Raw genomic sequence first — 26,479 nt, 5'->3', positions numbered from 1 at the left:
CGGCGTCCGATGGGCGGGACTAAGTGCGTCATAACCGAGCATTTATCCAATGAGCGTCTAGTTTGACTGCAGTGGATCAACCCCTAAATCCTCTCCCATTGAAGTCAATTGAAGCTGAACTTCACCACTGTTTATTAACACTGTGACGCTGCGGTAATGAATGAAGAACGTCACGCTGTCACTGTCAGTTTCCTGTTATAAGAAGCTGATTCTGAACTAAACATACATGTGTTCTGTCATATATTTAGTCAATGAAATGTACACACAACACTACATATTTGACCACTGATTTTAGGGGAAGCTGAGGTTCCCTTGTAGTCTTAAAGCATCCGCCACCGATATATATATATATATATATATATATATATATATATATATGCCTCTATATATATATATATATATATATATATATATATATATATATATATATATATATATATATATATATATATATATATATATATATATATATATATATATATATATATATATATATATATATAGATAGAGGCATACGGTGGCTTAGTGGTTAGCACGTCCGCCCCACAGCAAGAAGGTCCTGGGTTCAAGCCCTGGGGTGGACACTTGGGTCCTTTCTGTGTGGATTTTGCATGTTCTCCCCGTGCTGCGTGGGTTTCCTCCGGGTACTCCGGCTTCCTCCCACAATCCAAAAACATGACTGTAAGGTTGATTGGAGTCTCTAAATTGCCCATAGGAGTGAATGAGAGAGTGAATGGTTGTCTGTGTCTGTGTTGCCCTGTGATGGACTGGCACCCTGTCCAGGGTGTACCCCCGCCCAGCGCCCTATGAGAGCCGGATATTGGCACTGGCAGACCCCCGCGACCCTGTTAAACGGGAATAAGCGGGTATGAAAATGGATGGATATATATATATATACATATAAAGTTATATTAATCAAAGTCACAAACATCTTACTAAAAATATTTTCAAAATAAAAGACAAGCATTTTTTTTTGTGATAAATAAAGAATAAAGGCCTCTGTAAAGTGTTTAGTGCTGATGTGTTGGAGTCTGTGTGACTGGTGGTGGGTAGTTAAACATGTAACTAACCCAGTGGAGGGTTTAGTTAGTATCACTAGGGCTTTTATTGTTGTGAGAGAGCGGTGTGCAGTGTTTACATTGTTTAGTAGGAGTTTATTGGTGATCCAGTTAAAACAATACAGGTCAGTGTCCGCATAAATCAGTGACAAACAAACAAAACTAATGGATAAAACATTCTTGTGCTTTTATTTTGAAGAGGGTCAATTGAGCAAAAGAGGATAATGAATGAACACATCTAACATAAAGATAAAGGTAATTATGTTTCAAATTTAGTCAAATTAAGTATACTATCCAGTGTTTACCAGTTATATTAAAAAATGACTTTTGCTCGCTTTATATATTATACAAACCTTTTCAAAATAAAATAGTAACATGCTGGCTTTGTGATAAATATAAATAACACTGTTTAAATAAAGCCAGTGATGTTTGGTTGAACCTGAGGAATTATTTACATTTTATTTTTTATTGACAGATATTTTAACTTATTTTGAAGAACAACAGGTTTTGCCGCTGGGTGGAGCTGCTTTATATACTTGGGTTGGACGGTTCATTGTAAAGATCGATGACTTTGATTATTTGTTGTTTGCTACCTCTTCCCAGTTAAAGTGTTTCAGCTGTGGGGTGGAGGGACACCTCATTAGAGCATGTCCTGATCAATCTGGTTTTAGATCAATCCACTCCACTGAAACTGCTCTTCTGAAAGTTTCTAGTGACATGATGATGACCGCTGACTCTGGTCGTTACACAGTTTTAGTTTTACTTGATCTGACAGCTGCCTTTGATACAGTAGATCACAGTATACTGGTTGATCCACTCAAATCTGAGATGGGTTTTCTGGTACTGTTCTCCAGTGTTTTATCTCATACATTAATGGAAGAACCTTTAATGTTGCTATTAATGATGTTATGTCCAATATGTCCAACCTGTCATGTGGAGTAGCCCAGGGCTCTGTTCTGGGGCCTGTTTTGTTTTTATTGTATCTGATGCCTCTTGGTCGGTTAATCCGTGGTTTTAAAAATGTGTCTTATCATTTTTATGCTGATGATATCCAGTTGTACTGCTCCTTTAATGACTCAGAGTTTCACTTTTTATCCGAGATCTTAGACTGTATATCCTGTATCAAAAACTGGTTGTCATCAAATTATCTCCAGATAAATTCAAACAAAACAGAAACTTTGATCATTGCTCCTGATAAAAACATCCTCTAATTAAAAACTCTCTTGGTGATCTGAGCTCATCTGTTAAAACCAGCCTCAGAAACCTTGGGTTTGTTTTTGATCAGTCCATGTCTTTGGAGGGACATTGTCGTCAATTGACTAAAAACTGTTTTTACCACCTGAGAAATATCTCTAAAGTGAGGCATCTATTATCAAAATCAGATCTGGAACTGGTCATACACGCATTTATATCATCTCGTATTGACTACTGTAATTCTGTTTTTACTTGTTTTAATAAGTCGACCCTAAACAGACTCCAGATCGTTCAGAACGCTGCTGCCACACTTTTAACTGGTGCTTCTAGAACATCCCACATCACCCCCATTCTTGCTACTCTGCAAAATTGTTAACTGTTAACTGTTATTATATTTGAAATATTAAATAATTCATATATACCTAATAATTCCAATAAAGCAGACACAATAGACCCCTAAATAATATATAATTTGATAATATTAATAAAATTTCTACCTAAATAAATGCTTTTGCTATTCTGTACATTACGTGTTGTTAATGTACTCAATAGATCTGCTTGACAATGTCATATATTCTCCTTTTTCTATGAAAGTGTAATGTTGCTAGGCGACCAGCCTGCTAACTAAACGTTAGCTAAATACTCCCTGGGTTCTAGACTCAAACACGCTGTAATTCAGTCTTTAGATCAATGTGTCCAACTTGTGATACAGTAAAATCAACACCACTGTGAACATTTGAACACACTGTCAGACTCAGATCCACCTTTTTCACTCAATGATGTTCTGATGAACTTACTGCAGCACTGCCAACAGTAGTTGTTGATGTAACTCACTTTCCTTTACACAGGAGATCTGATCTTTAGATAATGGTGTATTTTTTTATTTCAGCCTCTGTTGATCATCATAACTTCATAAGCATTTATTCAGACATTCTCAACACAGACACATGGTGATACAGGACTGTGGACCAGAACATGTTATCAGGAGATACAAATGATTTCAGCCTGTCTCACTGTGACTGATAGCAAATGTATCCCCTATATAATCCTCAGGTGATGGACTAACATCATCTGCTTTATTCTGTACACATTTATCATCATTCATAATAAAACTAGTGAATTAGAACTAGTTTTATCAAACACAGCTAAAGTTATGGAGGACAGACAGACGTAAAAATGAGCTCCACTTGTGCCAGGCTTTTCAGCATGATGTATGAACTTTATGTCCTTGTCACATGAACCAAGAGGGTCCAGCTGCAGAACCTCCATGCCCCACTCCAGAAGTGACATCATGAAATGAAGAAAAAAATACAAAATAAAACCGATAGCATAGCCATGTTGGCTAGGCATTTCCAGAAGGTTTATCTGGGTTTTAAGACCTTTGTTAACCGGATTCCTCAGCAGTGTTACATTGAAAAAACAAAGTATAAAGCACCTCATCAACAACATATAAACTCATCAGCATTTCTGTGAATGATGTTGATCGTCTAGAGACACAATAGTTTTATTTGTGCTGCAGTTCTATCACAACCTCTTTGTTTTAACCTTAAAACGGGGATAAATGTAGGATAAATTCAATGTTTAAAGATTCACAGCATTAATACCGTAAAACTTTAAGTGCAACACATGAAAGTAAAATATTTCATTAAGTCCATTTTAACTGTCATATATTATTTTTTAGTGATTAAAGTAATTCTTACAGCCCAGAGCTAATTGTTTTATGAAACAATATCAAAACGTTCAAGACGTGGTTTTACATTAGACACTTTGTGTTAATGTTTTATGTATGTTTTTTTTTTTTTTTAAATTGCAATTTTAAGGTTTTACTAGGATGTCTTATGTGCTCATAATTTATGCACAATTGCATTAACATTACACTAGCAATAAATAATCATATGCAGAATCACATGGCTTGATAATCACTGTATATTGTCTTTAAGTAAAAGCACAGCTTATAACTCAGATCTAGTAAAAGTAGACCTCAAGGAATATAGTTATTGCTATATATATATATCATAAATCTAATATTAATGACATCAGTAAAATATACAAAAATGTACATTTTGTTACAGTTGTGAATAGGCATACTGTTATTAACTTATTAAGTATACAATGCCAGATACAAATAAATTTACATTAGAACCACTAAAACTTACCTTGGCGAGAACTAACAGTAAATGTTACAAAAATCCTTCTATAATTTAGTTCCAAAGAAGTATCAAACCAGTAATGTTTAAGTTATAAGTAATATGGATCATAATTTGCGAAATAAAGACACAAATAAGTGGTTGACAAAAGTCAATATTTAGTAATGTCAAAAAAAGTACAAATTAGGTTATGTAAGATCAACACAAAACAATATTAAACAAATACAATGGGCTGTAAACATGATGAAACTTAAGGAAGACATCTGTTTAGTGTCTTTATTTAATTTAATTTTAATTCAACTTTATTTATAAAAAGCCAACTAAAAGAAAAAGTCACATCATAACAAAATATAACATTAAGAAAAAACAATTCTACATAAACAAGCATCAGCTACAGTGGATTATTTTTTGTTCATGGTTCTCATGGCCCAGGGATACAAACTGTTTGTCATTCTGGAGGTGGAGCTTTGATTGATCCGTATCTCCTTCAGAGGGGAGCAGGGTGGGAGGGGTCAGAGAGGATGGGTGGGAGGGGTCAGAGAGGATGGTCTGATGGTGGCCCAGGAGAGCTCCTCCTGGATGTGAACACCCAGGAACCTGAAGGACCATCCTTTCTCCACCAGGTCACCATTGATGATGAGAAGAGCGTAGTCTACCAGGTTCCTCCTGAAGGTGATGGTGTTGTGTGTTTCTTTTAGTTATGTGTAGGGACATTTATTCAGAATAATAAGAGGCTACAGTGAGGATATTTGACCATTTTAGACTGTACTTTAGGTGAAAGAGTGGGAACTGGTGCAGCTGTTGAAGCAGGTTGTGAAGGAGAAGGAGTGACTAGGATAGGTTCAGTAGAGGTAGGTAGACATTGGGCATGGCTGCACATATTGAGGTGAACTTCTATAGGACTCACATCTCTGCACTGTAAAGTACAACAGCAAATCAACATATCTAAAACAAATAAAAGCAAAATAAAATGATTACTACAGACAAAGAATAGAACAAGGACAAAAATAACTTGTAGAACTAATAGGATTTTTTTTTTAATCAGCATTGATATCAGATGTGCATTTACACAATAGGCTGTCTGTGTCCATGTGAATCTTTCCTTAAAATGTTATTGTATTTTGTACATGGACATCAAAGTGCTTCTCCATATTAAATAACTTAAATGACTGTAGTTTTGGGCAAATGGGGCAGTGATACTGCTTGCAGCGCGTTGTGCAGCAGCTCACCTCAGGTTTGACGTCTTTTTTGAAAATTGAAACGTGCATCTGAAAAAAAAAAACCGTTTAAAACATTAACATCAGTGAGTGAACAAAGTTCATTTGGAAAAAGTTGCTTTAATTCTACAACAATAATTCTTCGGTTATTTTGTTTCAAAACCAGATATTTTCCGGTCTAGATGTAGAATCAAAAGTACTTTTTAAAAAAACAACAATATGTTACCATTGGTATTTTGATTATCTTAAAACAAATCAGTAATGCATATTTTTTTGTTTTTTGGGGGAATTTGGTTTTCCAGTTTCTGGTTTTAAATGAATAAAACAGAAAAACAATCCATATTTTTTAAATTTGGTTTTGAAACTAAATAACCAAAGAACAAAGGGTACACGGATCCGTGTATCATTCATTCATCGTTATGTAACAAAAACATGAAAAAAAAAAACACTCATTATTTGATATTTGTTTCCAAAACCAAAATGAAAAAACAAAAAACGCCTTGTTTTTCAAATTCAAGCTCTTTTGCTTCAGTACAGAAAACAAAAAACAGAAAACAAACACCTTTATTCATTTTCTCCATCACCGATTGGTCAAAGAACGTGACCCGGAAGTAAAGCGTTAAACATTCTGCGATATCTTTAGCTCTGCAACACTTAGGAGTCTCTAAATCCTCCTAAATGTCTGTGAGGAGGTTCTGTGTCCAACACCAGCTAAAGTGAAAAGGACACGTTTCTGATGCACAGTTGGAAGCAGCGATCTTATCATACCAAACTGGATGAGAGTACACTTCCGGGTCACGTACTTTGGCAAATATGAAATATGATACACGGATTTATAACAAAATTTGGTCAGAGAATGATTTCTATGTAACAATTGACACAAAACCTTCAAATCTACATTTAAAATGTGTACAGTTTCAATTTACATTATGACGAATCTCTGCTAAATAAGACAAACCATGCCATCCTTTTTAATGGACACATTAATACAATAATAACTCAAACCATATTTTTATATTTCCCAGGGTAAACTGTGAAACCGTTATTATAAAAACACACTCGATTACGACTGTTATTACAATCTACTGGTATCAAAATTAACCCTTGCGACTAATTTCAATGGCATGACATAATAGAAAGCTTTAAAATTTTACCTATTTTAAAGAAAAATAGCCCACGTTAGCTCAGCCTCATTTAAAAAAAATGCTAATGTTGTGATTGTATTTTACATCAACAGATCATCTGAAGAAACTAATAGTAATAGTCTGCAGCTGGACCCCTCTCGTCTGAACACCGCGAATGTTGAAAATTAATAATTTTATCGATAATTTAACATAAACAAAACTCTTTACTTACCATGTTCTGAGCAAGGCTGTTCCGAGAAACACGTGTACCACTACTGTCTCATCTAACAATGAAAGAAGAGTAGCTTCTTCTTCTTTGGTTGTTGACGGCAGTTGGCACCCAAAATGTTGCATTACTGCCACCTTCAGGAGAAAAGCTGCTGTGCAGGAACCCATATATGGAGGGTTAGCTTCCGGGCCAGGGGCATGGAGGTTCTGCAGCTGGACCCCTCTCGCATATTTTGTGTTTTTCCTGTTGAAACAATGAGGGGTTCTCGTGACAAAAGCTTCAAACAAACATAAAAATTGTTTAAAAATGATAATAAATTGTATATCTATGGATAGTTCTGAAGTAGTTGAAAAGATCTGATGCAGTGGAAACAAAAATAATATTAATAGATTACATTTTTATTGCCTTTTTATGAGACAGAGGTTTGTAGACAGGAGGAGTACAAGTGTTATTTTTTTCTTTAAAACTGTCCTTGTGTCAAAAATAATAATGCATTAAAATCAATTCTGTTATCAATAATTGTCATGGTTTAGGCTGTATTATTAACATCAAACATATTTCACTTTGCACCTTATTTTTTGGAGATATCTCATATATTGTGTTTTTGCTGTTTAAAATATCAGAGGTTCTCATTATAAAAAAGTTCATACAACATGTAAAGGGTTTGAAAATGATAATAAATTGTATATCTATGGATAGTCCTGAAGTAGTTGAAGAGATGCAGTAGAAGTAAAAAAAAAAATACTCATGCGGTACATTTTTATTGCATTTTATTAATGAGATGGAACATTTGTGTACATGAAGTGTACAAGTGTATGTAAAGATAAAGGAGTGAACAAGGGTTCATTAGCATGTTAGCTCTCTGAAAAGCTTCAAATCTTTCTAAACAGATTCTGTAACATCTCACAGCTTCTCCATCAGCTGCTCTGCATTTCATTATGAGGTGCATTCACTTTCCCTAGGAGAGTGTGGGAAAATAGAGTCTCTATAGGAAACCCTAACATATGATCCCTGATATCCAGGTTAGAAGAGTGCTTAGATTGATCAGAAAGAGCTGAACTAGTTTGATCTAAAACACTTCTTTATCAAAGTCTCCTCTTTACAGTAGAATATATTCAACCATTAGCAGGAGACAGAAAATCCCAGGTTGAGTGAAGGCAGCACAGGTGCAGGTGGTTAATTGTTCACCCTCTCCTCTCTGTGTGACCTGACTCACTTTGACTTTCACACGTCATTGAACACTAACTAAACCAGATACACAGACTCATTGTGACCCTGTATTGACTGTGTTTGGGGCCAATCAGCATCACTTCTAGATTGTGGATATCCATCAGATGGTACTATTGATATGTTCAACAGTGATAAACAGTGAATGAAAGCTGCTTAAACTGTTTACTGTTATTAATAATTAAACTTCACTTCCCTTATTAAGAGATTTTATTAACTCACCTGTTCACTGGTGTTGTGGATTATCCTGCAGCTGCTCCCAGGGTTTTCTCCAGTGCTGTTGAGCGTAGGGGACCCTAATGTTGTAGTGATGGCGCCCCCTATGCTCCGTTTTCAGCAACGTAGGGAGATTTTCTGTTGTTTTTTAATTTTTTAATCAATACTATCGTAATAATTGTTGCACACTTGGACACAAAGGGACTTCCAGATGTTCACGAGTTTTTTAATCTGAATAATCCAGAAAGACATACATCAGCCTCACCATCTATTTAATACAGGCGATCTGGACAGATGCTCCAGTCTTTACCTGAGGACCCCTGCAGCCCTTTAGCTGCCCCTGATGCTGCCTGTGTGTATGTAATAACTGTCCATGTATATCTGGGTAAAATCTGAGTTTTACATTTATTTGGTGCTTCGCTGGTGTGTGTCTGAGTATGTTTGAGCCTTAAACAGTGTAGCTTCAACCAGGACGTAGCATGTAGCGACACATGAAGCTGTTTGTCATGTTTATAACTCACAAAGGATCATTCTACATGTACACGCACGAATCTGATAATCACAATTAATGCGTTAAAGTAACAGCCCTAGCGTAACACACACACAGTTTTTTGTGCACACACAATGTGTGTGAGCCTAATCTGAGCCCATACTCACCTGTCCAGGAGCCGTTGGATGCTGTCGGATACTACCACCTGGCTTTGGCTGCAGCCATGGATCTGATCAACAAGAGATCCCAGCTGTAGCTGTGAACATGTCTGGATACCATCTACCACAACTTTCTGCTGGATCCACAACTCTCCATCTTCTTTTACCAGAGAGCCAGAGGATTGGCTGCTGAGCTCAACGTCAGGAGCAGCAGCGCCCCCTAGAGCTCATCAACATCTGGACTGAGGAGACCCTGCACAAACCTGTACATCATCATCATCATCATGATGAAGACCAGGGGTGGAGCAGCCATTTATAAAGTTTATTAAATTAATTTACTAAAACCATGATTAAGCTGTTATTAAGTCACTGATTCTCAACATGTGGCTCTTTATGTCTTCATTTTAATTATTATTCCCCCAGAAAACCTTAAAAAGGGAAACTTTTTAAACCCTTTTTTTAATCTTTTTCTTTGGCTGTTTTACAACTTTCTTTGTCAAATTTTTGTCTATTTTCAAAAATATATTTTTTTAAGATTTTAGCTCCTTTTGCCAATTAATATCCCTTTTTGACAATTTTTGTTGATTTTTAAAAAAATTTTTTGCCACTTTTCTTCCAAATATGCTCATTTGGTCCAATAAATAACACTTGTTTCCTTTATTCCTGCATTTTGCCTCTTTTTGTTCCTCTTTTTTCCCTTTTTCTAAAAACATTGACCCTTTTTGCCAATAATCCCTTTTTCCTCATTTTTGTCCATTTTTTTAAGTTCTTTTTGACACTTTTATCTAAAATTTGTCGATTCTTTGACCATTTTTAATCGCTTTTCATTCAAATGAGCCACCTTTAGCCCAATGTTGTAACACGTGCTAACACACTCAAAACAACACTGGGTTACCAATGTAATTGTGATATCCATATCAAATAAAGGGAATCAATCAATAAATAACACTTGTTTCCTTTTTTCCTACATTCTTCCTCTTTCTGTTCCACATTTTTGCCCTTTTTCACTGTTGTTTGCCACTTTTTGCTCATTTAAGCTACTTTTAGCCATTTCATACCACCTGTTTCCTCTTTTTTACCACTCTTGACTGTTTTAGACCCATTTTAGTCACTTTTCACCCTTTTATTGCCATGTTTTTGCCACTTTTGGACCATTTTCTACCACTTGTTATTCATTTTTCATCACTTTACTCATCACTGTTAACTCTTTGTTTACCTTTGTCAAATGGCTGGCTGTGATTGGCTGATCACCATTCAATCAATCTAACTGGATCAATACATTATCAACAATCAATTCCTCTGTAAAAAGTGAGGGAGATGATTTTTAGTTTTAATTAAAGTGGATGATGTAAAAAAGACAATTATTCTGAAATGTGTCGGTTTCTGAACCATTTTATTGTTGATGTAACAAAGATCTTAGAACTCTCACATTAACAAATAAATGACTTTGATCACCGTGCTTTCCTTTTGTTGTCATATTGGAATAGTTTTTGTAACGTTACACAACAGATGGATTCACTCAGAAAACAATATACGGATATATATATATATATTTATATTATTTATACAGTATATATATATAATCTGCCGTGCTAAAAATATTGACCCCCCCAAAAGTATTAGTATTCATTACTAACACACAACTACAGAGATTACACCGAACTAGAATATTTCCTGAAGATAATGTGACGATGAAACACATGCTGAACTCTGCATGAAGGAATGATTTTTTAACAGAAATAAAACATTATTTTTTACAGAAATAAGTGAAATATATTTTAAAATGTTTGTTTAAACAGATTAAAATATATATTGTTCAGTTCATGTTTCATAGTTTTTTTTTACTTTATTAATATAGTTTAAGTGAAGGCACAACACGTTTTATTTAAAGAAAAAAAACTTTATTCACATTGTTCCATTATTAAAAGGTTTCAAACAGATTTAAATTAAACTTTAGCCTCGAGGTGTGGAAATATATTAAAATGTGAATGACTATTAATAATAATAATAATAATAATAATAATAATAATAATAATAATAATAATAATAATGGTAAAAAGTAAATATTTCAGGGTTTGAAAAAGTTAAAACCTAATTCAACATCTCTTCCTTTAAAAAAAAAAAAAAAAAAAAAAGGCACTTCCACTACGTTCTTAGCGTGCTAGCACCATAGCAACAGCATAAAGCATGATTAATGTTGCCAAAACAAACAAACTATGGATCCTATACATAAACTGAATAGATACTATATAAGTTAAGGATACATTTCTCACTAGAAACGTCATCAAAACAAAGCTAAAGCCACAATCTCTCTTAATATTGCTGTTTAGAAAGGGTTGACAGGTGGTCATGTGACCTGATGTGACGTGTAGGAACAAATTCAAATGTGAAGGAATATAAATAAAAATATTGATAATAATGAAAAAACAAAGCAAGAAAATAATTACAACATCCAATCGCCCTGTGCGTGGATATTTATCTGCTTTTGGTTTGACGTTTTTTGGCGTATATAAACCAGAATGTACCGGAAAAAATACAGATGGTTTAGATAAACCGAATGGATATTATGAAAGTCAAGGGTACATTTCTCACTAGAAATGTCATCAAAACTATTCTAAAGCCACAATATATCTTGAAATAAAGCAATTTGCCACTAAAAAATAGAGATTTCTGCTGTTGTTTTTGATGAGTCAGCAGTGACGTGACCTGACTTCAGCCCGTTGAATTTTGTGCAGTTAATGCACGACAATACATCGTGCTGTTATTGCATGAAGACAACACTTTATTAATGCTCTAATAGCATGAAATAATAGATATACTGTTGTGGTGCTAATGCATGAACATCTGTGGGACTGGGTTGATTTAAAGCTGCAGGTTGTTCTGGCTGCACCAGGACACCAGTCGGTCTGTCTCCACCTGTAGGTGGACTCGTCTCCATCAGAGATGAGTCCGATGATGGTCGTGTCGTCCACAAACTTCAGGAGTTTGACCACCTGGTGAGAGGAGGAGCAGATGTTGGTGAACAGGGAGAAGATCAGAGGAGAAAGACCACAGCCCTGAGGAGATCCAGTGCTGATGGTCCAGGAAGCAGAGATGGTTTTTCCCAGCTTCAAGTGCTGCTTCCTGTCAGACAGGAAGTCTGTGATCCACCTGCAGGTGGAGTAGTTATGATCATAAACAGACTATTTATTATTAATGTAGGTTTTGTTTCAGATTTATTTGAATAAAAATTATTTCCTCCATGTTGAGCTACTTTTTTCCTCCACCTGGTTTTACTGGATCCCAAGCTGATGATATTTGAACCAAAAACATCTGGACCAAACATGTAAATTTCAACTCACAGCATATGAAACGTAATCCTTGGTTACACATATTTAAATATACATTTCCATACAATACATCTGAACCAAATATTTCCAGTATCTGAATCAAAGGGAAAATCAGATCCTTGTGATCAGGTGCAAATGAGGAAAATCATCAAAGAAAGAAGGATATATTTTCTGTTGTTATGGTGACTGGCTTATTTCAGTTATATTTTATCAGAGAACAAAAGGTTTGAAATGTTTCCCTATCCTGACTCTCACAATGTGACGTCCAACTGCAGTGAAGGACCAGAGGAAAGTGGACATTGTGGGGACATGATAGCAGACATTACAGTCTGGACGACCTTCAGCGCTCTCTTCTCTGTGGTTGGATGTCCTGCTTGTGCTGCTGTTCTCTGGGAGTTGTTCAAAAGACACAAAAGAGGAAACTATGTCACCCCTAATGATGTCTTCATGCTCAACATCACCATCATGGACCTGCTCTTCTTGTTGTTCATCCCTCTTGGGTTGTTTAACTTCCTTTTCTGGCTTTTCCAGCCTGTCCAGATGTGGAGTGACTTTCTGTATGATTTAAACCTGACTGGACGACCTCTTCTCACGGCCTGCATGTGTTTTGACTCCTACCTGGCAGTGGTCCACCCAGTCTTTTATCACACCCACAGGAGTCCAACTGTTGGCATCCTCGTGGCTGCTGCATTGTGGGCCATCACTTTAGCTAAAGGAACCTGTTATGGCCATTTTTATATTCATCATCATATCATCAAATGTATGTTCATGTGTACAATTTGTCATGTTTTAATACATGATGACTCCATTACTCTTTACACTTTTGAACAGCTGAATCATGTTAGATTAAACAGTACAGATCGTATTGTACTCAGTGCAACACAGTCTCTGCTGAGGCCAAAACTCAAACTCACATGCAGATATACACGAACGCACATACTATCAAGGACAGATAAGAGTGGTGCCCAATCTTCCTCAAAATATACACGTCTTCATCATCCTCCAACATTTCCACTGTGGGAGCATCTGACTCCCTCCCTTTCTGTTCTTCAGGGTTGGGACCTTTTCTCATATCTGTATAAAAGCTTAAGCTGAAACTGTTAGACAGAGCGGCTCTGCCTTCGAACGTCCGGCCGGACGGTCACTAATTTTTGTTCCACTTTGTTTCATCTTTGTACTTTTTTACTTAGTTTTAGAATAAACTTTTTTTTTATAAAATCATCAATGCTCCGCCTGGACTCCATCACTCAACCAGAGCAATAAATCATGTCTCCAAATGAGGTCAACCGCAAATTCTGCCGTAACAAACCATTTCCACAGTCATAGATGAGCTGAGCCACAGTCCCTGGACCATTTTTATGTATGTCATAGCTCTCCCTGTCATCATCATCTGTAACTCCTCAGTACTGTGGACGCTGAGGAAGTCTCACAGTGGAAGGACGGGTCTCCACCCAATGAAGAAGAAAGCTCTGCAGATCATCACCAACAGCATGATAGTGACCGTCGTTGTTTACCTTCCTCCTGTGATGGTTTACATCTTTGGCAACATGAGAGGTTTCTGCTAAGGTAGGGGTTCTCATCTGGTCTCACCCTGGGACTCACATTTTACCATGGTCGTTCAATTGTGACCCAATTTTTTTTTTTTAGAATTCAACCACAAATTATTTTTTTCTCAATTAGCTGTTGAAAATAATCTTTTTTAAAACATAAATCTCTATATTTTCCTGTCTAAATTTCTTTCAAAATAAAAGACAAGTCCAACATGAGAAATATTAAGCATTAATTTATTTTTGACCAGCTGTCCATGACCCACCCAGCATAGGTCTGCGACACACTTTTGGGTCCCGACCCACCAGTTGAGAATCATTGTGCTAATGAATCTAACAGGAGATCAGACCTGTTCATAGAATATATGCTTTCTATTAGGGATGGGCCATATTATCAAATGTTATATTGGTTTTTCCACAGATATTGAAAAAATACTGTATGTGCTGTTGTTTAAGACAACATAATAAAAATTAAAATGAAAAATATATGAATGATGTTAATTTTTCAAAACATAAAATAAATAAATAAACAAACAATTGATTAATTAATAGAGAAAAATATTCAAAAACAAACATGACTTTTTCCATTACTGAAGAAATTGGAAATTTAGTGTTGGACAATATCGGATATCAGCAAAAAGCTAATATTGAACTTTCTATAGAGTAGCACATTTTATAATAAATACAATGTTATTTAACAGAACAATCCACTCCTGTCCTCATATGTGTCCTTTAGCCATAACATAACATTATTGTAAGAATGGCCTCATGGGTAGCCTTAAAAAGTAGTCCAAGGTTCCAAAAATGCAGTCAAGTGTATTTATTTACAGTGAAAAAAAGTGCATCAGTATTTCTGTTTTCACAACATTTCATATGAAAAGTGTGTGTTCACATTGTTATGTCTAAGGTGGGCCCATAATAGAAATATCAATCAATCAATCAATCAATCAATCAATCTTTATTTGTATAGCGCCAAATCATAACCAATGGTATCTCAAGACACTTTACAGTAGAGCAGTCTTAAGGACGGACTCTTCATTTTATGGATACACACATATGCATATATACGTATATACACATACATATGTATCCCACACCCAACATGAATTCATCATGGCGGCAAGGAAAACCTTCTGTTAAGCAGCAGGAACCTTGTGTGGATCCCATTCCTATGATGAACAGCCATCCACGTTATGCTGTGTTGGGTGTGTGCAGAGAAAAGGGTGGAGACAGAGCCGCTGAGTCTCTGTAACTCCACACTGAGGATCCCACGGACCTGCAAGACAAAAGCCAGAAGGAGTACAGGAGCAAACACACAAGGGAGTAAGCAGACATAGAGGGAGTGTTTGAAAGAGGAATGGGACCCTCTCCGGTCCCTCTCTAACCTAAATGACCTCTCTCTTAACGCCCTCTCCAACCTCTCTCCAACCGAGCATGCCAGACCCCCCCCCCCCGGCAGTCTATGCCTATTGCATCTTAATTATGAGCTATGAGCTGGTTCCTAACTAAAAGCTTTATCAAAGAGGAATGTTTTGAGCCTAACCTTAAAGGTAGAGAGGGTGTCTGCCCCCCGAACCGTGGTTGGTAGATGGTTCCAGAGAAGTGGGGCCTGATAACTGAAAGCTCTTCCTCCTATACTACTTTTAGAGATGAATGGAACAACGAGTAGTCCAGCATTTTGAGAGCGTAGTGTTCTGGGGGGATTGTATGGCACTACAAGCTCCTTGAGATAGACTGGTGCCTGTCCATTTAGGGCTTTATAAGTGAGAAGAAGAATCTTGAATTCTATTCTATATTTTATGGGAAGCCAATGCAGAGAGGCTAATACAGGAGTAATGTGATCTCTTCTCCTAGTTTTAGTCAGTACACGTGCTGCAGCATTTTGAACCAGCTGAAGTGTCTTAAGCGACTTGCTCGGGCAGCCTGCTAAAAGAGAATTACAATAATCCAGTCTAGAGGTAACAAAAGCATGGACTAGTTTTTCGGCGTCGCCCTGAGACAGGATAGATCTGATTTTAGCAATGTTACGGAGATGAAAGAAGGCAATTCTTGAAGTTTGTTTTATGTGAGAGTTGAAGGATAAGTCCTGATCAAATAGAACCCCAAGGTTTCTAACAGTTGTGCTTCGTGCCAGAGTAATGCCATCTAGGGCAGTTAGGCTAGCATAGGTTTCTCTAAGGTGTCGCGGGCCCAGTACAATGACCTCAGTCTTGTCTGAGTTGAGAAGAAGAAAATTTTGGTCCATCCAGGCCCTAATGTCCTTTAGACAGGCCTCAAGTTTAGATAGCTGATTTGTCTCACCTGACTTCATTGATACATACAGTTGGGTATCATCAGCATAGCAGTGGAAGTTAACAGAGTATTTTCTCATAACATTACCAAGGGGGATCATATAGATACAGAAGAGGATTGGACCTGGCACAGAGCCCTGAGGAACCCCGTAGCTTACTTTAGTGTACACAGAAGACTTATTATTCACGTGTACAAACTGGTACCTATCAGATAGGTAGGACTTAAACCAGTTTAGGGCAGTCCCTGTGATTCCAAGTAATTTCTCTAATCTCTCTAGTAGAATATAGTGATCTATAGTGTCAAAAGCTGCACTAAGATCTAATAAAACCAGCACTGAGAGTCGTCCTTCATCTGAAGCCCAGAGTAGATCATTAGTTACTTTAACTAAAGCAGTCTCTGTGCTGTGTTGAGCTCTAAAGCCTGACTGGAAGTCCTCGAACAGGCTGTTGTTTTGAAGAAATTCACAGAGCTGAGCTGCCACAACTTTCTCAAGAATCTTTGAAATAAAAGGAAGATTAGATATAGGCCTGTAGTTTGCTAAAGTGCTGGAATCAAGAGTAGGTTTTTTGAGAAGGGGTTTGATTACAGCTACTTTAAAGGACTGTGGCACGTAGCCTATTGATAGGGATATATTTATTGTCTCCAACAAAGATGGGCAGACTAGGGGAACAACTTCTTTAAACAGCTTAGTTGGGATCGGATCTGAAAGGCAGGTCGATGGTTTGGAGGATGAAATAATAGAGTTAAGTTCCTGAAGTCCTATATGTGTGAAACAGTTTAGGTTAGGCCTATTTACATTTAATGGTACAGCAGGCCCAGGTGAAGGCAGGGAGTGGCTAATTTTATCTCTAATCTTGTGAATTTTATCGTTAAAAAATGTCATAAAGTCCTCACAGCTGAGGGCTAGAGGAATCATGGGCTCAATAGAGCTCTGACTTTGTGTTAGCCTGGCTACAGTGCTGAAAAGGTACCTCGGATTATTTTTATTTTCTTCAATTAGTGAGGAGTAGTATGTAGATCGACGATGTCGTAAGGCTGTCATGTATTTACTATGGCTTTCTTGCCAGAGTATTCGTGACTCCTCTGTTTTATTGGAGCGCCACATTCTCTCTAATTTACGGGTTGTCTGTTTGAGTGTGTGAGTTTCAGAGCTAAACCACGGAGCTTTCCTCTGACGTTTAATAGTTTTTTCCCTCAATGGGGCAATTGAGTCCAAGGTGGATTTTAGTAGACTAGCAGAGCTATCGACAAGCAGATCCAGTTGAGAGGGGTTATAATTAATATCATAGTCATTTATTGGATGGTGCACTGAGTTTAAGGCAGCAGGAATGGCCTCTTTAAATTTAGCCACAGCACTGTTGGATAGATTTCTACTTGTAACTATTTTATTGCACAGTGCGAGATCCTCTAGGATAATGTTAAAAGATATTAAAAAGTGATCTGATAGCAGAGGATTTTCAGGGTAGACTTTTAGTTCATTAATATCAAGGCCATATGTTAGAACAAGATCAAGAGTATGATTTAAACGATGAGTAGCTTCATTAATAGTTTGAAAAAAGCCAACTGAGTCTATTAGGGACATAAAGGCTGAGCTCAGGCTATCACTATCTTTGTCCACATGGATATTAAAATCTCCTACTATCAGTATTTTATCAGAACTGAGGACTAAGTTTGATATAAACTCAGAGAATTCTGATAGAAATTCAGAATAAGGGCCTGGAGGACGGTAAATTATCGCAAATAAGACTGGCTGGCAGGTTTTTGATTCGATATGAGATAAATTTAGAACCAGGCTTTCAAAGGAAGTGTAACTGGCCTTTGGTTTAGGATAGATTAGGAGAGAGGAATGATAAATAGCTGCTACACCACCTCCACGGCCTATGTCTCGTGGCATATGAGTATTTAAATGACTGGGAGGAGTGGCTTCATTTAAACTAACATATTCATCTTGATACAGCCATATTCTGTCCCTCATATTTTGGCACATTTATGTATTTTTAGGTTCCTGAGTTCATTTATTTAAAATGTGTGGTTCTCTGTTTGTCCTTGAGAGGCCACTGTTTGGTTAATGGCTTTGCCTTTCCTGGTTTCTTCGTTGGTATTGTTTTTTGTTTGTGGTGCTGCCGCCTGTTGGCCACTACCTGTAAGCAGCAGGCTTATGACGCCATTTTAAGAGCAGCACTGGAGGACTTCACATGCAAAAACGCTCCTCTCTGTGAACTTTTCCTGAGTTATCCGTGGCAAGACATAATCTGTAAGTTATCAATGATGTGAAATGTTGTGCAGTAGTTTATTATTGGTTGTAAAAGTTTATTTATGTAATTTCTGCATAAATCGTTTTTTCCTGTGGAGTGAGTCTAAGCTAAGTGAACCCGTGCTATTTGTGTTATGTAATAGTACTAATGTATAATAAGTTATACACTCTTTTATTTGATATTTTTACACATATGCAAATAGTAATGTGTATTTTATCTGTTTTGCAGTTTTACAAAATAATTAAGAGATGGTCTACGGACATAAAGACACCCTGAGTCCTGTCGTTTCTGGGGCCATTTCTTTTATGTTAAGCTCGCTGTCTAAGCTGAGTTAAGAAACACTTAGCTGATGGCAGAAGAGTAAAAAGATTATCTACACGTCAAGATACTCTGCTTTTAAGATGTCACAATCGAGAGACTCCCCTCCCTCCTCCCAGCATGAAACCAGGTCGGAGTGCCGGTCACGCACTTCACGCAGTTCACACCGTTCAATCACCAGTCAAACTGCAGCAAAAGCACGAGCAGACGCAGAAGCTGCCCGCACCAGAGCTCAGTACGCCAAACGCCAAATAGACATGGAGGTCGAGAAGGCACGCATTGAGGCAACACTAAACGCTCTGAAGGTTGAGGGTGAGGCTGAAGCAGCGCTCGCAGCGGCTCAAGTCCTGGAGGCGGCAGCTGATGAGGCTGCACACAGTGCTGTAGACCTTGCAGATATTAGCATTCCTGTGAAGACACCTCCTTCCATGAGACGTGCACAAGACTTTGTTAACACTCATTTCAATGACGACCAGGGACTTCTAGAAGAAGAAGAAAAGAATGAAACCAGGCCAGTGTCTCATCAAAACGACACTCACAAGCGCTACATGGACACGGGGCAGCCAAGGTATCCAGAAAATCACACCAGAGCAGGTACTTCATCTCAACGCAGACCTTTACCTACCCCACAAACAGAACTATCAGAACTATCGGCCTATTTAGCACGCCGCGATTTGCTGACAGCGGGGATCACCGTTTTCGACAGCAGGCCAGAGTCTTACCTATCCTGGAAATCCATGTTTCACAACGCTACTCAAGGGCTCAACTTCAAAGCCAGTGAAGAGCTCGACCTACTCACCAAGTGGCTCGGCGGGGAGTCACTTCAACACGCTCTGAGGATCAGGGCGGTCCACGTGAATAACCCAGAGGCTGGACTTCAGCGCCTCTGGCAACGTCTAGATAAGAGTTACGGCTCCCCTGAGGTAATCGAAACATCACTGTTCCAACGTTTAGAGTTTTTTCCAAAAATATCCCATAAAGACATTCACTTATTGCAGCAGCTTGCAGATCTTTTGCTCGAGTTAGAGTATGCACAAAAAGAAAGTTATTTGCCAGGCCTTAGCTTTCTTGACACTCCAAGAGGGATAAATCCGATAGTTGAGAAGCTCCCATACAGTTTACAAGAGTCATGGGTAAAACAAGGGACAAAATACAAAAGAGACCACGGTGCATTCTATCCCCCATTCTCATACTTTGTACAGTTTGTGAATGACCATGCTGAAATGAAAACAGATCCCAGTTTCATGTTACACAGCTCTAACACAGTAGCTCCATACGTTGACAAAACTCTATTTAGACAAATCAGACGAACAAACAGAGTTCCTGTGGCAGTGAATAAAACAGAGATAGGTCAAGCGAGTAGCAACATTAAAACAACTACTCTCAACCCAGAGAAGCAATGTCCCATTCACCATAAGCCACACGCACTTGCCAGATGCAGAGGGTTTAGAATGAAAACATTAGATGAAAGAAAGAGTTTGCTTAAAGAACACTTTATATGTTATAAATGTGTTTCATCCACGAGTCACAGAGCTAAAGACTGTAAAGCTGTCATACAGTGCTCAGAGTGCAATAGTGACTCACATGTGTCTGCCATGCACGCGGGTCCACCGCCGTGGACTTTTAGAGACTCTGACCCTCCTCCACAGAGCCACGGCGGGGAGGCTGACCCTCAAAACCCTGTCACTACAGCCAGCTGCACAGAAATATGTGGTCCAGGCCTACAAGGTAAATCGTGCTCCAAGATATGCCTTGTCAATGTGTACCCTCGCACTTCCCCTGAAAAGAAAAGGAGAATGTACGTTATGTTAGATGATCAAAGCAATTCATCTCTAGCTCGATCAGCCTTCTTTGACATGTTTAATGTGCAAGGTGGTATTCTCCCATACACTATGAGAACATGTGCTGGAATATCGGACACAAGGGGGCGCAGAGCTAATGACTTTGTTATTGAGAACGTTAATGGAAAAGTATCCATGTTGCTGCCCACACTAATGGAATGTGATCAGATTCCAGATAACAGAAACGAGATACCCACTCCTGAGGCAGCAGCTGCTCATCCTCATCTTCACCAGATTGCATCGCAGATTCCTCCACTGGACCCAAAAGCAGACATTCTTCTCCTCCTCGGGAGAGATATCATTCAAGCCCATAAGGTCCGCAGTCAGGTAAACGGCCCCAACAATGCACCTTATGCCCAACACCTTGACCTGGGGTGGGTAGTCGTGGGAGATATTTGCTTATCAGGGGCTCATAGACCTAGTGTGAACTCATTCACGACCAATATTCTGAGCAATGGTCGTTCCAGCTTCTTCACTCCCTGTATGAGTACAATCCACATCAAAGAGAAATACGCAGAAACGTGTCCCATTCTTCATACACCCCAAAATGAACTAGGCGCACAGCTTTTCCAACAAACAACAGATGATGATAAAGTAGCACTTTCTGAGGAGGATGCTTTATTCTTGGACATTATGCAAAAAGAACTAATCAAAGATGAGGCAAATAATTGGGTAGCTCCTCTCCCATTTCGCTCCCCCAGGCAGCGTCTGCCCAACAACAGGGAACAAGCTTTCACTCGTTTAATGTCACTCCGCAAAACACTGAAAAGAAAACCTGAAATGAGAGAGCATTATGTTGACTTTATGGAGAAAATCTTTAACAAAGGCCATGCTGAACCAGCCCCTCCTCTCTCGCCTGACCAAGAATGCTGGTATCTCCCTAGTTTTGGTGTTTACCACCCCCAAAAGCCAGGCAAGATTAGGGTGGTCTTTGACTCAAGCGCACAATGTGATAATATCTCTCTCAATGATGTGCTGCTAAAAGGGCCAGATCTCAACAACAGTCTTGTGGGAGTTCTGCTACGCTTCCGGTCTGATCCATATGCAGTCATGGCAGATGTAGAGCAAATGTTTTACAACTTTTTGGTCAGGGAGGACCATCGCGACTATCTGCGCTTTCTGTGGTTCAAAAATCATGATCTGGATGGAGAAGTAATGGAGTTCAGGATGCGAGTACACGTTTTTGGAAACTGCCCATCCCCATCAATCGCTATCTATGGACTTAAGAAAACAGCCATGGAAGGGGAAGCTGAATTTGGCAGTAAAGCAAGGGAGTTCATTGAACGTCACTATTATGTTGACGATGGACTGAAATCGTTCCCTTCAGCAGATGAGGCAGTGGATGTACTTTGTAGAGCTCAGAAAATGCTAGCACAGTGTAACATATGCCTGCACAAAATCTCATCAAACTGTCCTGAAATCACCAGTGCCTTCCCAGCTGAGGACCTTGCAGCAGCCACACAGGGCCTTGAGCTTGGTCAGACATCCCCTCCCATGCAGCGCAGCCTAGGCTTGGGTTGGGACCTCGCCACAGACCTGTTCAAGTTTCAGGTAACAGTAAATGATAAACCATTCACCAAAAGGGGGGTACTTTCAGTCATTAATAGTGTGTACGACCCCCTCGGTTTTGCTGTCCCAGTCATTGTAGAAGGTCGAACCATACTAAGAGACATTTCCACTAACATTAACGAATGGGACACTGAACTGCCTAAAGACAAGTTAGAGCAGTGGCGGCAGTGGAAGGACTCTCTGAAACACCTACAACAGCTTGAAATTCCCAGAATGTACACCTCAATACCAATGTCTGCAGCTGAAAGAAAAGAGATCATTGTCTTCTGCGATGCCTCCATTAAAGCTGTGGGTGCCGTCGCCTATCTCAAACTCTCAAACACAGAAGGACACAGTGAAGTGGGCTTTCTTCTCGGCAAAGCACGACTCGCTCCTAAACCGGACATCACCATACCAAGGCTTGAACTCTGTGCAGCGGTGCTGGCTGTCGAGGTCGCAGAACTGGTTCTGGAGGAACTAGATATCATAGTTGATCAGGTGAGCTTTTTCACAGACTCAAAAGTAGTGCTTGGTTACATCTCAAACAAAAAGAGACGCTTTTACGTGTATGTCCACAATAGAGTAGAGCGCATCAGACGTTTCACCCAACCTCACCAGTGGAAATACGTGCCCACTCATCTAAATCCAGCTGATCACGCCACACGCGCACTACCCGCTGAGCAGCTCTTTAACTCCGCATGGCTCAGCGGACCTGCTTTCCTCATTGATTCAAAGCAGAGTCAAATAGAGGCACAGGCATTTGAACTTATACACCCAGAGACTGATAGTGAACTGCGTCCTGAGGTTACTACCTGTGCCACTATTCTGTCAAAAGGCAAGCTAGGTAGCGCAAGATTTGAAAGGTTTTCAAGTTGGAATGTGTTACTTGGAGCCATTGCTAAACTCAAACACACAGCCCAGTCATTCAAGAACAGTACTGAAAGCACATGTTACGGCTGGCACAAATGCAGTGAGCATTTAAGTGAAAACCAACTCAACCAAGCAAAAATCACAGTCATTTGCAGTGTCCAAAGAGAGCTTTACAGAGAAGAAATAAAACAAATAGAACAGGGAGCTCCTCTAAAAAACTCAAGCCCACTCAGCAAACTGAACCCATTCATTGACACTAATGGCATTCTGAGAGTCGGTGGGCGCCTAAAAAGAGCGCAGTTACTGTCAGATGAAACAAACCCCATTCTCATCCCGAGTAAACACCACCTGGCCCAGCTCATAATAAGACATTTTCATGAAAAGGTGCACCATCAAGGCAGGCATTTCACAGAAGGGGCTATCAGAGCTGGAGGTTTTTGGATTGTTGGAGGCAAAAGAACAATAAGCAGTGTAATATTCAAATGTGTCACATGCCGAAGACTCAGAGGCAAACAACAAGAGCAGATCATGGCTGACCTACCAGAGGACAGGTTGTCCACAGACCCTCCTTTCACTCATGTAGGCCTTGATGTATTTGGTCCGTGGCCCGTCTCAGTCAGAAAAACACGAGGAGGTCAAGCAGATGCAAAAAGGTGGGCCGTCATATTCACTTGTATGAGTACACGTGCCATACACATTGAAGTTATTGAATCAATGGACACATCATCATTCATAAATGCACTGCGTCGTTTTTTTGCTATCAGGGGTGCTGCTAAACTCCTCAGATCAGATTGTGGAACAAACTTTGTAAGCGCCTGCAAAGAACTACAGATTAACAAACAGGGCTGCCACGACAACAAAATCGACAACTTTCTCAAAGACACTGGCTGTAAGTGGCACTTTAATCCGCCGCATGCATCTCATATGGCAGGCTCTTGGGAACGAATGATAGGGGTCACACGCAAAATCCTGGATGCTATGCTCCTGAAAGACAAAAATGGAAAACTCACACATGAAACACTGGTGACGTTAATGGCTGAAGTGACTGCTATAGTAAATGCACGACCACTCACAACAGTTTCCACAGATCCGGAGAACCCAGCCATTCTTACCCCTGCAATGTTACTTACGCAGAAAGTCAGCACTCCACCAGTACCACCAGGTCAGTTTGAAAGCCGTGACTTGTTTAGGGCACAGTGGAGGCGTGTACAGCACCTAGCCAACACCTTCTGGAGCCGTTGGCAAAAGGAATACATCACAGGACTTCAGCACCGCCGCAAGTGGAAAGCAGTTACACCCAATTTACAAACAGGGGATGTAGTTCTGCTGAAGGAATCCCTCGAACACAGGAATAACTGGCCACTTGGACTGATATCGAAAACATTCCCCAGTGCTGATGGTCGTGTTCGAAAAGTAGAGGTTAAGATTTTCCGTAAGGGTGAACACAGATGTTATCTCCGACCCATAAGTGAGGTTGTTCTGTTGGTGCCTAAGGATAATGCTTAGAGTAAATAAGTATTTCATTGCCATTAGTTTATGGGTGACATCTAGATGTCAGACGGGGAGTATTCTGTCCCTCATATTTTGGCACATTTATGTATTTTTAGGTTCCTGAGTTCATTTATTTAAAATGTGTGGTTCTCTGTTTGTCCTTGAGAGGCCACTGTTTGGTTAATGGCTTTGCCTTTCCTGGTTTCTTCGTTGGTATTGTTTTTTGTTTGTGGTGCTGCCGCCTGTTGGCCACTACCTGTAAGCAGCAGGCTTATGACGCCATTTTAAGAGCAGCACTGGAGGACTTCACATGCAAAAACGCTCCTCTCTGTGAACTTTTCCTGAGTTATCCGTGGCAAGACATAATCTGTAAGTTATCAATGATGTGAAATGTTGTGCAGTAGTTTATTATTGGTTGTAAAAGTTTATTTATGTAATTTCTGCATAAATCGTTTTTTCCTGTGGAGTGAGTCTAAGCTAAGTGAACCCGTGCTATTTGTGTTATGTAATAGTACTAATGTATAATAAGTTATACACTCTTTTATTTGATATTTTTACACATATGCAAATAGTAATGTGTATTTTATCTGTTTTGCAGTTTTACAAAATAATTAAGAGATGGTCTACGGACATAAAGACACCCTGAGTCCTGTCGTTTCTGGGGCCATTTCTTTTATGTTAAGCTCGCTGTCTAAGCTGAGTTAAGAAACACTTAGCTGATGGCAGAAGAAGCCATGTTTCAGTTAAACAGAATAAATCAAAGTTATTTTCTGAGATAAGGTCATTTACTAGTAGAGATTTGGATCTCAGTGATCTAATATTTAATAGAGCACATCTAATGGTTTTATGTTTTGGTGTTTCTAGATTTGAGATTTTAATTTTTTTCAGATTTTTATAATTGATAGCTCTTTTATTTGATTTTATGTTAAAATCATTGTGAAATATGGGTCGGGGGACTGACACCGTCTCCATAAAATAATATTCATCACCATCACAACAGTTGTCATGGCGATGAACACAGCTATCCTGATAGCAATGGGAGGGAAACTGTCCTAAGGCAAGCGCAGAGGGGTGTGGAGGACTCCCCCTCTGTAACATGGTCTCATTCATGAGATGTCATAAATGTGCCATGTTTTCTGATAGTAGAGATGCTCCCTCCAAAGTAGGATGGATTCCATCTCTTCCTATCAGGTTCGGTTTTCCCCAGAAGGATCTCCAATTATCAATGAAGCCCACCTCGTTTTCTGGACACCACCTCGATAGCCAGCGGTTAAATGATGACATGCGGCTATACATGTCATCACTGGTCAGATTTGGTAAGGGACCAGAGAAAATTACGGAGTCCGACATTGTTTTAGCATAAGCACAAACTGATTCAATGTTCACTTTGGTTGCTTCCGACTGGCGACGTCGGGAGTCATTAGTGCCGACATGGAGGACTATCCTATCAAACTTACGATTACTCTTTGCCAGCAACTTTAGATTTGATTCTATGTCGCCCGCTCTGGCCCCTGGGATGCACCTCACAATGCCCGCTGACTTCGCTAGCTTCACGTTTCTCACTATGGAGTCGCCAATTATCAGAGTTTGTTCCCCGGTGAGTGTGTTGTCCTCACAGAGGGGGGAGAACCTGTTTGAGACGTGAACATGGTGGTGTCCCGAGCGGCTTTTTGACCTTCGACTATGCTTACCACGGACAGTAACCCACTCATTGCTGGCCGGGGGGGAGGCTAAGCTAGAGCTAGCACGGTCCGCACCGGCTAGGTCCTGCTTGCTAGCTTCGGTTTTGGTATCAGGGGTGCGGAACCGCTTCTCCAGATTGTTGATCCTCGCCTCCATATCTAACAGTACGCTACACTTTATGCAACTACCATTGTCCCTAAAGGAGGACGAGGAGTAACTAAACATCTGACACACCGGGCAGGAGA

The 26,479-nt window shown here is 39.3% G+C and overlaps 1 protein-coding gene across 5 annotated transcripts; it reads left to right on the top strand.

Annotated features, from left to right (window-relative positions):
* The first annotated feature begins 19,566 nt into the window (after positions 1 to 19,566).
* Positions 19,567 to 25,275, top strand: LOC114480395 (uncharacterized). 5 transcript variants are annotated; one of them, XM_028474515.1, is made up of 3 exons: positions 19,567 to 20,969; positions 24,818 to 24,920; positions 25,150 to 25,275. In XM_028474515.1, the coding sequence occupies exons 1-3, from the start codon at positions 20,025 to 20,027 to the stop codon at positions 25,164 to 25,166; spliced, it is 1,065 nt and encodes a 354-aa protein (XP_028330316.1). In that variant the 5' UTR covers positions 19,567 to 20,024; the 3' UTR covers positions 25,167 to 25,275. The 5 variants fall into 5 exon arrangements, 4 of the variants coding, with proteins under 4 accessions (XP_028330316.1, XP_028330317.1, XP_028330315.1 ...); XM_028474516.1 differs by lacking the exon at positions 24,818 to 24,920; XM_028474514.1 differs by lacking the exon at positions 25,150 to 25,275 and having other exon boundaries at positions 24,818 to 25,130.
* The last annotated feature ends 1,204 nt before the right edge of the window (positions 25,276 to 26,479 follow it).

This window comes from Gouania willdenowi, chromosome 18, assembly GCF_900634775.1.
Source record: "Gouania willdenowi chromosome 18, fGouWil2.1, whole genome shotgun sequence".
NCBI classification, from domain to species: domain Eukaryota; kingdom Metazoa; phylum Chordata; class Actinopteri; order Blenniiformes; family Gobiesocidae; genus Gouania; species Gouania willdenowi.
Note: the sequence above shows the minus strand (reverse complement) of the source record. Positions and strands in the feature narration are given on the sequence as shown.

Bases quoted from the DNA above. Each gene is read 5' to 3' on its own strand.
- LOC114480395 (XM_028474514.1), top strand. From the start codon at position 20,025: ATGAAAACAGATCCCAGTTTCATGTTACACAGCTCTAACACAGTAGCT. The intron at 20,970-24,817 runs GTAAACGGCCCC...ACCTGTAAGCAG, and splicing joins CCCATAAGGTCCGCAGTCAG to CAGGCTTATGACGCCATTTT.